The 16,456-nt window shown below is 33.1% G+C and overlaps 1 protein-coding gene across 1 annotated transcript in view; it reads right to left on the reverse strand.

Annotated features, from left to right (window-relative positions):
* LOC136835462 (intermembrane lipid transfer protein Vps13-like) overlaps positions 1 to 16,456 on the reverse strand; it is a 195,299-nt gene that overhangs the window by 30,840 nt on the left and 148,003 nt on the right. The window contains 10 exon segments of the mRNA XM_067099021.1: positions 851 to 968; positions 1,086 to 1,281; positions 3,213 to 3,340; positions 6,977 to 7,089; positions 9,029 to 9,211; positions 10,824 to 10,959; positions 11,354 to 11,434; positions 12,233 to 12,401; positions 13,976 to 14,202; positions 16,341 to 16,455. Of these exon segments, the coding sequence (XP_066955122.1) occupies positions 851 to 968; positions 1,086 to 1,281; positions 3,213 to 3,340; positions 6,977 to 7,089; positions 9,029 to 9,211; positions 10,824 to 10,959; positions 11,354 to 11,434; positions 12,233 to 12,401; positions 13,976 to 14,202; positions 16,341 to 16,455 (1,466 nt within the window).

Genomic DNA, 16,456 nt, shown 5'->3' on the forward strand with positions numbered 1-16,456 from the left:
TTAACTGTTTTGCTTACAGCGCGATTTGTATACAATTATATACGAGTTTTTTTTTTTCGCTGTCATATATTCCAATATTTATATATGATAATGATATTTTTTTTCATTTCTGATGGTTGCATACTAAACTTCAGGCAATGACAAAAAAATGAGCCAAAAATGAACTCTTAATCTTAAAAACTAAGCGTGCTGTGATTTTTTGAAAAAAACTTTTTTTCCGCTTCGGCGCTAACTCACCGAACGCCGCCGGCATACGGGAGACGTTTTTGTAAATAGGGCTTCGGCGTTAAAGGGTTAAGTTAATGACCTGATCTGTGAAATTTAACCATGCTGACGCATGCTTAACTTCTGACATATCACCCAGTAATGATTTCCCACTGAAAAATGACATCAGAATGCAATTTTTAGCAGACAACAAATAACTGCATGCCAAAATGTTAATAAAATAAAAACAGTAACATGTGTCAAAGAACCTCAAGCACATGATATTACTTCTTAACCTAGAGACTGCGAAAGACCCTGGTGCAAGGACTATAGATGTGCCCCAGGTTTGAAAACATGAATTATATGGTCATCCAGTCATCATAATGCAAAGAAATCTGACATCTGAGATGACCAAACAGCTGCAAATATTAACATACATACTCCAATCAATTCTGCAAAGGATTTTGCTGAATGCCTGAATGTGATGATAGATTTCATACCATCTCCAGTCATCTTTATTTGAAAATACTTGACCTAATATTTTCAACGGAGATTATATAAGCTGTTGCAAAATTTGTCAAGCTTTACTCCATGACATGTAAGGAGAACTGCCAAAAAAACTACACAACATTAACGTTTAACTTACCAAGTGTACCAGTAATACGAGAAACAGTTCCTGCTGCTCCACCAACAGTCTTGCCAAGGAAACTTGTCACGCCATATACAATGCCTTCAGCAAATTCTCCTGGACCTTCAATGGCTCCCTTTGATAAAAATACAATTTTTAACATTTAAAATTTTCATAAAAATATATCCCTTTTATAACATTAGTACTTAAATACTCACATACATAGCAAAGATATTATTTTAGCAATACTTACCTGAATAGGCTCATAAAAAAGATCCTCAACACCTTTGGTAAGTCCAACAACAAGACCAAATGGGTTTCCAATGACGTCTAATCCAAGCACAAGAACATACAGCTGTTTTATCACTTGTCCAGCATAGTGACTTGTTAATTCTTGAACAAACTGATTCCAGTTCATCCAGACGTGCATACGTTCCATATATGCTAACCTGGTCGTTATAAAATTTATTGGTAAATAAATTCATTCATAACACAGCAGTCCATTTAGGAATTATTTCCAGTTAATTACAACTTCAATAAAAAGAAAAGTGCTATTTCAAATAATCCCATTTTACTCACCGTAACATTACTTAATACAACGTATACTGAACAAAATTACTATCAGTCCATTAATCTAGAAAACAGACTATAAATCTTCCATAGCAGCAGTTTAAGTTATAACTTAAAATTAAATATGAATTGTTGATACTATAGTTTTCATCCAAAGTCATTCTAAGAATCAGAGGAAAAAATCATCTATAAGTATCACATCAGTTAAAAACTCATTACGAAAATCATTTCTTCATGTTTCTCATTTTTTTCAACCCCTAAGTACTGTACTGCAACATTTTCATGTGTCTTCCATCTTTTGGAAGGAGTTAGTTTCCTTTTTAGCACGTTTTCTTGTTACTTAATAATGAATGTGACCAACAGGATTACAAAAGATGAAATTCAATTCAGCCTATCTTGCACATCACAAAGAACTGCAGAAAAATTAATACATTTTATCCAACCAAGGTATTTACAAACATCTGACTACTGACTATCCATCAACAATATATTTTTCCCATGTTGGTTTAAAAAGGCAAACACACTTGTACTCTTAAGACATTCCAGTATCTGTAGCAGGAATAATCAAAATTAAAATCCTTGTTTGGGTCATAAAATAGTGAATGGTTAGCAAGCAACTTGGCAGAGGTAAAATTCTACAGATAATGTACCTCATACATAGTGAAGCAATAAGCTATTCATATAAAGCCAATAGCAATAAAAAGAAAGGCTAATTACTGACCAAAAATATCATATATTCTACAATAAACAAGATGAAACAGGGAAAAAGTATGCACTGAGCAGCAGTGGTAAACACGCACATTTGGAGATTCAAAATCCCCTTTACAGGAGGCAAGTTCATTCACAAAGGAAAATGCTTATACATATACCACTCAAATGAAACTTAGCAAAAATCAGTAAATTATTAACAACTGGCAACTTTAAAACAAATTAATAGCTGACTTTGATATTTAACTACACCCAAATCTCTTAGAAATATTACTGAAGTCAGAATATATCTTCAATATCTTCAGTACTATTTAATACAAGTTTCAGGTTCAATCACTGAACCTACTGAGAAATGGAAGAAATGTGTAAATATAAAGTCTTTCTACTAGATGCTAAAAATCTTTTAGAAACTACCGCAACCTATCATAATAATGAAATTAATTTCCTATGTATTACTATCACCCAAAGCTGCGAGTGCCTTATTGACAAAATCATATGAATAAGTAATTTCATTTTGAATTTCTAAGCTCTCATTTAATGTTAATACATTTGTTCTTCACATTTTTCAATTCTACACATTAGATCAGTCTACATGTTAGCTCAATAAGGGAACAATGAAGATTAACACCATTAGTATCAAACACTGTACAGTACATATATTGCTCTGTGTTAAGTGTAGAGAACTTCAATGAAGAAAACAAAAATGTCAGTAAAACAATGCAAGCAGACAGGTTTCCAAAGCACAAGAGTAACTTGAGCAAAAATAGTGTGATTAAATTTTGAATTGTTTTCTTCAAGCTTCCCAACATTAATCACATTCGTTGTTTAATTGCAAAAATTTACTCATAATGCACAATAACTAATCATCAAAGTTAATCATACCTTTGGAATTTCCAATTATTATTATTACATATTAACTTAATGACACTAACAAGTCACATTTCTCAACTATAAAAGGGCTAACCCAATGGACCAATCACCAATTATTATATTTCTTTTACAAAAACAGGCCATGAAAATACACATGGTGACAGGCATCATTATTAAGAACAGGCATCAAGAAGGAAGAGAGTACTGAGAGAAGAGAAGAGAAAGTACTAACCTAAAGACTAGATCCTGGACCTCTGTTAGGGTGACACCAACACTCTCTAAGAAAAGGTGAAGGACTTGCCCTGCAACTGGTATGCTTGAGCCAGATTCAGTCCCACTCAGTGAGAAGCTTAAATGCATCTGCAATTGAAAGAAAATTAGCCATAAAAGTACTGTATAGTATAGTAAACCTTCATTTGCCTTAATCAATGCTAATCACAATTCAGCCAAACCTTTGAATTCCAATGAAAAATATATGCCATATTAACAACTTGTACCTAAATTTTTAAAAATTTTTATAACGGAAAACATTTTCCATACACATACGTTAATCATATATTGCCTTTTTCATATAATGCTTACCCGTTGCACCAACTTCTACAGTTGACCCCCCGTATTCATGCAGGATACGTACCACAACCACCCGTGAATAGCTAAAATCCACGCATATTAAAACCCCCTCTAAAAATGCTTATAACTGCCTATCTTGGAAGTTCAGATACCAAATGTATACAGTACTTAAAGTATCATCCTACATCAAACATACCTTAAACTATTATCCTATTACTGTAGTATTAATCTTTGAAATTATATTAATAATATTTCAAAGTCATATTAAACATTTTACCCTTAAAATTATATATGTATGTACAGTAAACCCCCATATTCGTGCTCCCACGATTCGCGGATTTCTCTGTGGAACGTATCTACACATTATTCGAGGAAAATTCACCCATTTGTGGTATTTTTCACTGAGAAATATTCACTAATTACTGTATTTTCATATCATTTTCATGATATGTAAAAGGAGATCATCTTCTAAAGATGAAAACAATGGTGGAAAAGCAAAATACGTCATTGGCAGGTCACCCTAACCTGACTCTTAGCAACAAAATCTAGTGCCTATGCAAGCCCAACTGAAGACCAGTGATGAGGGTGAAATACATTACCAGACAAGGCATGGAGCTCACTGACACACTTAGGTGAGGCAAAGGCCAGTAAAATAACTCCTTCAAGTGTTCAATCCAACAGGGGGGCACCAAAAAGAAGCTCATAAGGAGGCATGGTCAAGCTACCAGAGCCAAATCCTAACTAGGAGTAACTGCTGACCTAGGAATTGATCAGTCAAAATATCAGGTCTGGAATATCATGGTCATTACCAAAGTCCAAACCATATGGATGAAGACACATATGAAAGCAGCTCTGTGTCCCTTTATAATAAAAGACAATGATGGCTTCCTGACATTCTAGAGTAAAACAAAAAAGCCCACTAAGATGAGGCAGAGGATTTGAGTGGAGGTTTACCCTGTACATTTCACCAAGCAACAAATCTTGCCCACTTGACCTAGTAAAGGTAAAGAAGTTGACAACCTATAATGAGCACCAAGAGCAGCTACTGTGAAATCCCAAAAGACACCGCTGGATATTTGGCATGCATGACATAGGGACTTGAGGCAATTGTGAAACTACTGGAAGTAAGGCTGCTCAAGTAGCCCTGTTATACTTGGAAAACTAGGTATGGATGATTCATGAACCACTCTTGCTGGGGCCAAAGATGAACAGTGAGTCATCAAGGAGGTAATGAAGCATGGAGCTTACATAAAACTTGGAAGATCAGTCTAGAGGATGGTAGGTACAGCTGTGGTAAGCGATAATTTGGAAGAGCGATATTTCAAATAAATCTTCCATGGTGTGCTCCACATTGCCAAATTGCATAATTTGACAAATACTACATAGGACATCACTGACTGTACCACATTTTGAATATCTGGCTCAAATTTTTGCAAGGTTGCTTGTTCCTCAGCACTCTTTATCCAGTGTTGGGAAGCAATATGATGTGAAGAGTATAAAAAATGTGTGGTAGAAGGTACTGAAGGAAAGGTTAAAGGTTAAACATATTGCTTTTGTGAATATGTAAATGTGCAAATATATTGCTGTATAAGAAATATATATATATATATATATATATATATATATATATATATATATATATATATATATATATATATATATATATATATATATATATATATATGAAGAAAAGGAATCTACTGAAAAAATTTTATTTGATAAGAATCTGTACCTTTAAATTGGAACTAGATATACAAAAAGTTTATGATAGTGTTTTCTTCAAAAACTGAAATACAACACTTCTGGCGTTTGATTAGGACATGACAGATAAACATGTGAGTCAAACTATGTAAATGTTACTGCATTCTTGAAAAATTTGCTAAACTGCACCATTAAAAACACTTTTCATAATACAAGAAATCTCAACATGCTACGGCCCCTCCCATACTTACTACTATATGTGCATAGTATGGAAAATGCTGAAAAAATAAAAATTTTAAAAGTAATTTGTATTTTTCCTAACATACAAACCTGAGGTCTTTACATACGAGAAATAACTTTCAGCAGCCAGAAATCTGGGTGTTAAACTTTTTGCAAGGTGGTTATGGTAAGTCACCAATGGTAGGGGCGGTAGTACTGCCCACCAAGTTAGTCTGCACTCATTTCTATTCAGTTTACCTATATATGTAGCCTTCAGTAGCAACTCAAACTCTTGAGCTCTCTTTATTCTTTATAACAAGATAGAAACACCCAATATTATAAAAATAAGTACCAAGACAAGTCATTAGATGAGCACGGAAGAGTAAAGGAACAACTCATTATGAAAGTGATAACACAATATTAGAAAAATAAGTACCAAGACAAACCATCAAATAAGCACTGAAGAGTATGGGAACAACTCATTACAAAAGTGAAGATGTCTGTAATGAAGGCAATAGCATGTTTAACATAATAACAAACTGGTACAGAAAATTATGCTAATGGCATCTACTTATGCAGATACCGAAATTTTAACAAAAGAGCCAACAGACAATATTTCAGAAAAGGTTAAAAATGGAAGATTGGAACTGAGAAGAGAGGGAAGGGTCAAGTGAAACAGGTGTAAAGTTACAGGCTGAAAGTAATGTAGGTGGAAGCCGAAGATAGGCCACAAAGGTCTTTCAGCAATGCCAACAGTGTGCCAAGCAAGAAACACCAAGTGATATCCCCCTGCACTGTTGAATTTGTTTTCAACATACTGCATAGAAAAAACTAATGGTGCAGAGATGGATGAGGAGAATTATGTTATGGTGAAGTACTAATCTTTGAGCAGAAAGAACATCTGTTATCTTGACATAAGAGACTGTGAAGCTGGTGTTGAGAGACAGTAACTAAATGAGTAATAACAGCCTACATAATGTTGAAAGAAATTGTTAAAACTTTTAAATGAGGAGACCCTATTCCAAAGGAGAAAAAAAATATATGAACTGTTAATTTTTAAGCTGTGATGACACTGGCACTTAAAAAGTAAATGGAGGAAATTATGGAGAACTCTGAATATAAATTCTAGACTCGAGCCAGCAAGTATGCCATGCACAGATTTATCCCTGAACTTCAATAGGAAAAGAATAAACCTTAAAAGAGAAAAGTAATGTGGTATTCAAAGTTGGTAACACAGACAGAGAGTCTGGGTGTGTGATGAAAATGGGAGAGGAGCAATAAGTCAGATAAGAAATGGATACAGATGTAACAAGACAATGAATAGAAGCAAGACCCACAAGATGGCAAGTTACAGGAGTGATGAGGCAGTAAACCTCTTGAACCTCAAAGCCCAAAAAACTGATATATAAACCTTACAGTAGAAACATTTACATTGGCTAGTCTAAGAGTTGAAAAAATTATCATTATTAAATGGTCTCACTGCACCTAAAGGATCTACATACTTACCTTGATGGGTGATAGGTGGAGATGATCAAAGTAATCTTTCTGCCCACCAGACACCTGACCTTTGACAGTGTCTTCCAGTGGTTCTCTGACTTGTTTGATGTCTTGATCATAACCTTCGCTATAAAAAAGCTTATTATAACTAATTAAATGTCACAGTACAGCACATATAGAAAACTACTTTATATATATATATATATATATATATATATATATATATATATATATATATATATATATATATATATATATATATATATATATATATATATATATATATATATATATATATATATATATAATATATATATATATATATATATATATATATATATAGTGTGTGTGTGTATACCTGTATATGAATTCTGAATGAAGTCAGATATTAAAAATTTGTGTAGTTATATTAATTCCCATATCTGCAGATTACAGTGGACAAGTTGATGGATGGGTAATAACGTACATTGTTTATCATTATTTGCAGTATTTTTGCTTTTCTCATACGACCTCCACTTAAAGGAACACTACTAGATGACAAAAGGAAAACTGTGTTGTTAAAATAATTTACCACTAAATCTTACTTGAGCAAGATTATCATAAAAAAAATTAAAATTTTATAATACTGTATGTTGATTTTTTATAGTTTCTTCAGAAACTCATGCTTGACTTTTTTTTATACATGGTAACAATGTGCAAAATATTTTCAGGTTTTGAAAATTAAAATGTTTGTTTCTCACTTGTAATATCTTTATTGAGTAGATTTTAATTTTGTAATATGTTCTATTTAGGATGTCACAGTGATGCCAGGTTTTCACCAAGTGTAGTTGTGCAATAAAATTTTATTCTTTATTCATAACAATTTGTACTGTGAAGTTTAGTCTTTCTTAGTTTGATGCTGAGTAATACAGTAAATCACAACATCACAATACCTCAGAGCTTTTTGCATACATTATGGGTATCTGGAAACAAGTGCAAAGTAAAAATTAATTTTGTAACCTAAATTTAATTGCTAATGCATAAATAGGAGGAATTACCACAAGATGACAAGGTAAACTACAAAAATGTTACAAATTTAAGAGTTCGTACTGAGTGAGTAAAAGGTAAGGGTTAAGGGGATATAACTACTTTAGGATAAAAAAATCATAAAACAAAACTTTTGCACACTAATGGTTGAAACTTCATACATAAATATTACAGGTTACTGTTGTTTTTATGTATGAGTATATGTCGTGAGTTATGACATCATATAGTCATAATCTCATAATGTTATATTTACTGTACAGCCTCAATAACTAATCAATACAAATGAATTTTTTTGTGAACAGTTTGAAAGTGTCTAAATACTTCGTCATGAAAAGCTTCCCTTGATTGCTTCATCATAAAATGTTTCCCTTAATTATCTAAATGCTAAATATTGTGGCCACGTTATTATGCAATCCAAATGATGTTATAAAATATTCAGTTACAGTGAATTTGTATTAATTTTCCTTTTATAGTTGGGAATAAAATATCTGAATGTGATCAATCAATTGCCTAAGCACTATCAACAGAATGCCAAAGTTTCAATAAAATAAAGCATATACATATTGGATTTTCTGTGAAAATAACTTTTGAGATATTGGCCGTAAAAGTATAAAAGGACTCAACAGGGGTGGGTATGGAGTGAAATCACAATATGTTCTCCCTGTCTCTTTCTGAGAGCAACTGAAGTCTCATTTACTGGGTAACTGCCTGTTTTCCTACAGTTATCACCATAACAACCAGAGTTGCTGAAAAAGCTAATTCCATACCGAGATCACTTATTTTTACTGGGTAAAATGAGCATTATTTTTTAGTAAATAGAGACGATTTTTGCTACCCAGCAGGCCGGCTACACCTTACAAACTCGGAGCCCCTAGGGACTCCAACAGCCCACACACTGATCTAGTCGTTTTTTAAAATTTTTATTTTTGACCCTAAAGTAGCTATGTTCCCCTTAAGAGAAATTGTAGTTCCCTGACCCTAACCCTGTTATAATATTAAGAATGCATCTTTGCATGTGATTAGAATATCAGTAACTTACCGAATATAAGTTGGTAGATGTCTCTGACGCAGGGAAAACTACTTCCTGGATGGCATACACAAAAGGAAGTTCTACTTTCACATGAAATTCTTGAACTAGGACAGCAAAATACTTGTACTGGGTGAAGACTGGTGAGGTCAATCGTTGTACAATGCTAACCTCACAAAATGGTTTAGGAACTGAAAAATTAGATATATTTTAATAAACACAGTGTAAAATACACTTACCCTAAGAATATCCTTATTCTAAAATGACTGAAACCCAACAGAAGAATTTTGTGAATGTTGCTCCAAAATGCTTACAACTTTGTCCCCAAATTATGGCACAGAGTTAATAAGAGTAATGAGATGGCAATATTTAAGGAAATGGAATTCTGAAGTTTCTGTACTTTATAGATGTAAACTACTACTTTACAAAAGGTTTATTTCACTACTAGAGAAGATTAAACTTGGTCCAAAATTTTTAGTATGTCAACTGTGACAATAAAGCATTTCTCAACCAACTGACATAGCATAAACAACACTATACAAATAGCATGTATCTATGAATTTCAAGAGCTGTTTATAAAATTATTTAAATTTTCATAAAAAAGCAAAATAAATTACTTTCCAAGTATGAACAGCTATTTGGAAGAGAATTGAGAGCTGTTGCCCATAACAGTTTGAAGTTCAATGCTTAATGACCTTACTGATTAATTTCAAGTTGTAATTGGTACTTGATTACACCTATGTGACTAAAGTAGTTATGTGTGTGAGCACTCCTGCTACGAAGACCTTAAAAACTGACTAGATTTTACAACATAAACAGGGACAGCGTGAATTACTCAACAGGTTGTTTGGGCATCAAAGTAGAGAATAAAATAAATGAGCATGTCACTTGCTCATCAGCAACACAGATGATGGATATTCATAGGTGGATCAAGATGCTACCATCACATGATCTATTAAAAGTTTATGGAGGTAACTGAGACTGAAGTTATAATACAGGTAAAATGCTGCAAAGAGAGTTGACACTTCTGTGAAAGGTCTCCAAATACCTGAACAAATGACATAAGGAATTTAAATGAAGCAGAGGTTGCTATGGCTCTGGCCATATACAGCACTGTATGATGGAACCAGGCAAATATATTTTTCTTATATGAACTGGCATGAGCAAGAAGGTTTACATATTCTGCCTTTGATCTGCTAAAAAACAGAATTCTCCTCTAGTTATTCACCAAAATAAAAAAAAAAAAGTGCTAGTTTTGGAGTACTCAAAACCAATCATACTAACTTACTGTAAATGAATTTTGAAATTTCTGCAAAATGCTGGAAACTGAAAAAAAGAGCATTGCAAGCATGCAAGCCCATGCAAAAGACAAACTGCAGGCCAAATTTAAGAGATTAAAGCTTTTACAGTGTTTTGGTAAGGCATTATAATGAAATGCAGACTAAGGAGTAGGTGATTATTTTAAGCAAGGGCAGCCAGACCTCCTACCAACACATATTTCAAATTTTCTTTATAATATGGGAGTTATAAACTGAGTGATAATCCACAGGAGCTAAGCTACCAACCAGGTTTAAAGTAACATAACCAATTCTCAAACAAATGCAGAAAGTACTCCTCATATGTAACTTACAAAATATTACAGATAACTTCAAAACTGAAGTACAAACCAATTACAGTTGAAAATATTACCTAAAAATACAATCAAGAGAACCAAATCTAAATGGATTACGAAGAGGTTAATCTGTTCTAAAAGAGTATGAACAATAAAAAAATGAAAGATGAAACATAAATACTTTCACATACCTGTTTCTGCCATAACACTGCGAGGCGGAGGCACTCTGGCAAACACAACTGGAAACATGGATCCCCCTAACTGGTTATCAATTTGGACACTGTTTATTTTGAAATGAATGTGCCTTTGGTGTGGCGATGTTCGTAACTGGAACGGAAATATTAATCGCTAGCATGAAATAATATGCACACATTCCATGCAAGTACAATAGGGTTTTTGTGATGTGTTAAAACTAACAACTTATAATGTTAAAAACTTATGAAGTCATCAAGGTAAAAACTTTGCACGAAGTTAACATTACTACTGTAAACCCCTTTCCCACTGACTAGTTTTCCGACTAAACAATTCTTAACCAAATATCACTTGGCACTAATACATTTCAGCTTAGCGATGTCTATAGGTGTTGCCTAAAAGACTGTTTTGTTATATCAGGATAAATAAATTACCAATTCTTGTATATCCTCTATAAAAAAAGCATTTAATAAAAAGTTTAACAAATAAAATAGGCAAATTTCAGTAAAAAAATAATGACAATTCTAACCTCTAGCCAAACACCTGGGTGAAAAGTCCTTCTTATCTTTCGGTTGAATGGTTTACTAACAGTCATGGTGATGTAATCAACCTGAAAATGGTAAAAAAGTTATATATCAAATACATCACTTGTTACCTGAGATGGCAGATGATGTTCATTAGCATTTCTATGCATACAGTTATCAACTTAAGGAGGAACAGAAAGCAATACTGTACTTGAATCTCATGCAAGTGTATCAAATAAAGTCCCATGCTGAACTCTGTAAACACTAGTATGCAACTAAGAAATTTTTTAGTAAAAACTTCCTACATAAATCACTGCTAGTCACAAACAAGAACTTTAACCAAGAGCAAAAGTAAATTCCCAAACCCATCATTATCTACAAATAAAAAAGACTAGCAATGCATATTTACATAATAACCATCAACATAAAAGATTTTACACCAACATTCAAATGCTGGTGATACACCAAGAGCAACTGATTTGATTTAAATGTGAAGTATAAATTCAAATATAACCTGAGAAACACAATAATTTATGAGAGAGGTACTGCATATTACTTGTCAAACATAAAGGAACTGCCATCATGTTACCAACACCCTGTATAACAGTTAGTTTCTCTTCAATAACTATTAGAAACCCAATCATTTAAACCAAGTACATGGATAAAAACTTTCCAGAGATTCAAACTGAATGTGAAATCCCAGTCTCACGGAGATTTTCTTGAGAATTTAGTCAACATTTTTTTTTCATTATAATAAGTGAACTTGATATGGCATCAATGTCCATCTCATTTTCTTGATATTAAAAAAAAAAACTAGGTAATTTTTATAAAAGTAGCTACACTGATAGATACAAAATAACATTATAGTCACAGTTTATCCTTACCTCTAAATTTTTACTTATGACATAATGACTGATGACACTGGACTGAACATCTCCCTGAAGCAGTTTCTGATACATCTGGTAACATTTTTCAAGATTTTCAGTTTGATCTTGAGTGAAGGGACGATGTTTTTTCCCTTTTAATTTGCAGTGTTCCCATACAACACCAGAACTAGAAAATACAACATGAGAAAATTGAAAACAACAATCAGTAAAGATCAACAGGTATTCTATAAATGATGAAATCTTTTCAGTGTAAGACAACACTGCTCTATAAGACTACAGTATATATTTGAATGATAAATTACTTAATATCCTTAAAATGCATCAAAATTAGAGGACAAACTTGCAAGTTATTATTATCACTGATAGGTATTTTAAAATCACAGAGCTTACATTCTCAACTTTCTAGGCCTGCTCCAAAGAACGTGCTTCTGATACATTTATTTTGTATTTTATTACATTACAAGGTAAAATTGTAACCATTTGATACACTGAAAATGTTTCAAGTCTGATAAAATTTATTTCAAGAGTTTGTTTACAAAACTTTATATATAATGCTGACTGAATACTGGGCAAACACATAAAATATATTTAACTGTAAGTGTGTTACATTCTCTGCTTTCTGAAACTGGGTCATGTGGTTTATTAATTGATTACCCATGAAAGTCACTTTTTGGGTGGACTTCAAAGTGGCACTGTTTTTGGAATGAGGATCACCACAATCCAACACTGGGTTTAAACTGTTTTAATTTGTTATCAGTTTCATTATACACAAAGTCTTCCATTTACTGAAGACACAATAATGAGTTTTAGAGATAATGAATCACTGTCAAGACCAGGTATACTGTATACATATAAATCGCAGCTATAGTTACTTTATCAGAATCTTCATTTTCCTTAATGGTTACATGCTAAGTGATTCATTATATTTTAATATTCATACTGACTTCAAACAATTTGCAAACTGAAAACTTAACCTGTTGAACAATGGAATTTTTATAAAAATTCTCTGAGGCTTTTAAAGTACATCTTGAGTCAGGGAAGATAACAACTTCCTAGCTTACACCAGATGGTGACTTGGAACAGTCACTATAAATTGTGAAATGTGGGCCTTTAAGTTTTGTATGTTCTCCTGAGTACTGTCTATGATGTTAAGGGGTATATACAGTACATAACTTTTAGATTGACAGTAAAAGTGTATAAAGACCTGTACTTATGTATAATTCAATGAAAATGGCTTTAAGTCATGGGGAATTTTTATACAAATGTCTATTATTTGCTCTTGGTAAAGTTCCTAAGTTACAGCAAAGAAAGTGAAGTTGTTTCCTACTTCAGACTTGTGCAGAATTACCTAAGAGAAGAATTGACACCTAATTTTCCTGATGATGAAATTAACAGCTATGAATTCTGAAGAGCCTAATGATACCCTTAAGAACTTAAAATTCTTATACATGAAAAATGCGAAGAAGCAGTGGTAAACCTTGAGGTATAGTATATAACAGCAATACTTACATATAGTGGCCACTGCACCACATGATTTATCACTGAAAAAAATCTAGTTATCCAAACTATATGTTTGTAAATATTGTAAATGCAGTACCTGATTGCTTAAAAGAGCCTTATACAAGAGTACTGTACTCTAAAGTATATTACAGGAATAATTAATCAAACAGCCTTTCAATAATGGTTCTAATTTGAATTTCAGCAATTTTTAAGCATTCTGGTTATTATTTTTACACATACCTTGCAAGACTTATGTATGTAACTTCCTTCCTGGTGATATCATTGACTAATGACAAACCTATACAGTTTAGTGATATTTTTATCTCCTGTTGTATTCGTTCCAATTCAACAGCATTTAGAGCAGCTGATGCTATTTCTATATCATCAGTAAACAACAGACATCTCTGATTGCCATTCAAAAATACAACCCAATGAATGGTGCTATCATTCATTGTTCCTTGGTCGTCCTGTAAAGAAAACAAATGCATGATAAATACTGAACCTTAAACGAACAACTCAGGAAACTTCCAGTTTAAAAATTTAAACAGAACTTTAGGTGGATCAAAGCTGGAAATTTGGATGCAGTAACAATCAATTCTGAAGGCAAATCAAAATTAAATTACCATCATAAACATTCTTATGTCCGATTTGCCTTCCCACAGGTTAGACAAATGAGTAGTAGTACTCTCCATTCTCTGCTGCATAATGTACTTTTTGCCAGAATTCCAAACAGGTCTAGGTCTTCGTCTATGTCCTCTCCCTGTGACTTTCTGTACCTTTCTACTGGTCCTTGTCGATATCTTCTACTTTTAAGATTAACTTTCCTTCCTCAACTCATTTATATCTGAGATCTCAGCCCATTTACCTAATTCTGGTATCGGAAGGCTTATATAAATGGAGTAGCATAAATATGCTAAAAAGGTAAGTGGTTATGATCACTCTTACCCAAGAGGAAAGTGAGATATAAACTGCTATTTTGGACAGTTTACAACCTTTAATTGAAGCTGATGTTGTAGCTACGTCTTTGTTGCATTTCTGTCACTGACCTTACCTCTTCAGTAAAAATAATATGAAAATAACTCAATAAACAGTCAGACTACAATTGCAATCTCCCATGATTTCGATCAACAGCTTGGTGTAATGTCCTATTCATTTTCTTATCTTGTCACCTAAGCCATCATATTTACACCTTAGATGAGTTTTAGTTAATAGATTGCAAAGATTTGGTTTATTTTCATTATTTTATTATCAGCAATATTATTTTGTTACAATTAAAGGGTAAACACAGATGGCAGCATTACAATTATAGGAAAAACACAGATGGCTTCGATGGTGATACACCCTGGTGGCAATCCACATAGAACTGTAAATGTAGTTTCTTTCATATTTATCATTTGAGCCATTATGTTCACACCTTCGATAAGTTTAATTATGAAAGTTACCTCTTATCATATTTTATTATCATTTACCAACAATTGATTGAGAAATGAAAGATGGCAGCAATGGTGCTACACCCTGGTGGCAATTTCTGCAACTATCAAGTCACAGGGAGTGGAGAGATGCAAAAACAACTAAACTATCGTAAGATGTCAATTTATTCCCTGGACATTTTTACATCAGATTTTCCTCTAAGTTTAAACTCATGGCACAGAGTGAACGAAGGCTACAACATAAATTCCAGCTAGAAGTCACAACCTCTGCTTTGTTTGTATGTACAAGTATTAACCAATATCAACGTATGTCACAATATAAATTATGTTATTTCATCAAAACAGTTGTTTGTTCCAAATACCCTGGTATAACAGGGTGCAGTTAATGCTCCACTGCATCAGATATGCCAGAAAATACTGAATGTGAGCAATGCTACTGAATTTCAACCATCATAAAACAGGTTACCGAGTGATAGATGGGCATATTTTTTATGCAAGCCCAACTGCAGTGGAAGTGGGTATTAAAAAAAAATTGATAAAAAAATACCTGGAAAAGTCACCTTTATTAGGTGACCAGCAACAGTTATACAAATAATTTGGTCAACTGCTGTCACTATCCTTGACGGCATAAAGGGTGTTGGTAACAGTACCTTTAAGGCGTTTCATATAGTTTTATGGCAGGGAACTTTGGCTACTGTAAATACATACTTACAGTAAAAATTGCTATACCAAAATCATCATCATCATCAATCATTATGGCATCAGCCTTTCTTTGGTTACAATGTATAAAATAAGTTGTTTCCACTTCTCTGTTCTGTGATCTTTCTGCCAGAACTCCAATGTTTATATTTTCATTCATCCCTTGTCTCCATGGTTTCCTGTTTGTATAAAATTAAATATATCCCTACTCAAACTTTTGTCCAAAGAGCTAAGGATGGATATCTGGAGCTAATAACTTAATCACCTGTTATTCAAATTCCATGGTATATCATTTTGTCACCCTCTTTTGTCCACATGATGGTGCTCCTGGATCATCAAGCCAAATATACCATATTCTGAGACATAAAGGCCCCATTTAACAACTAAGAATTACTTGAAAAAAATTAGTAATACTCTTATAAAAGTTAACCACAGTGACTGAGAAATAAGAGAATAAGTAAAATGTAATCATATACCTTCTCAAGAGAATGGATTGTAGGCTTGCCTGCCCCACATGCCCAAGCCATTCTCAAATCAGATGCAGCTGGGACACTCCATGTGTAATGTTGCACTGTCTGTGGTGCCAATTCCC

Source organism: Macrobrachium rosenbergii, chromosome 55, assembly GCF_040412425.1.
Source record: "Macrobrachium rosenbergii isolate ZJJX-2024 chromosome 55, ASM4041242v1, whole genome shotgun sequence".
Lineage (NCBI taxonomy): Eukaryota > Metazoa > Arthropoda > Malacostraca > Decapoda > Palaemonidae > Macrobrachium > Macrobrachium rosenbergii.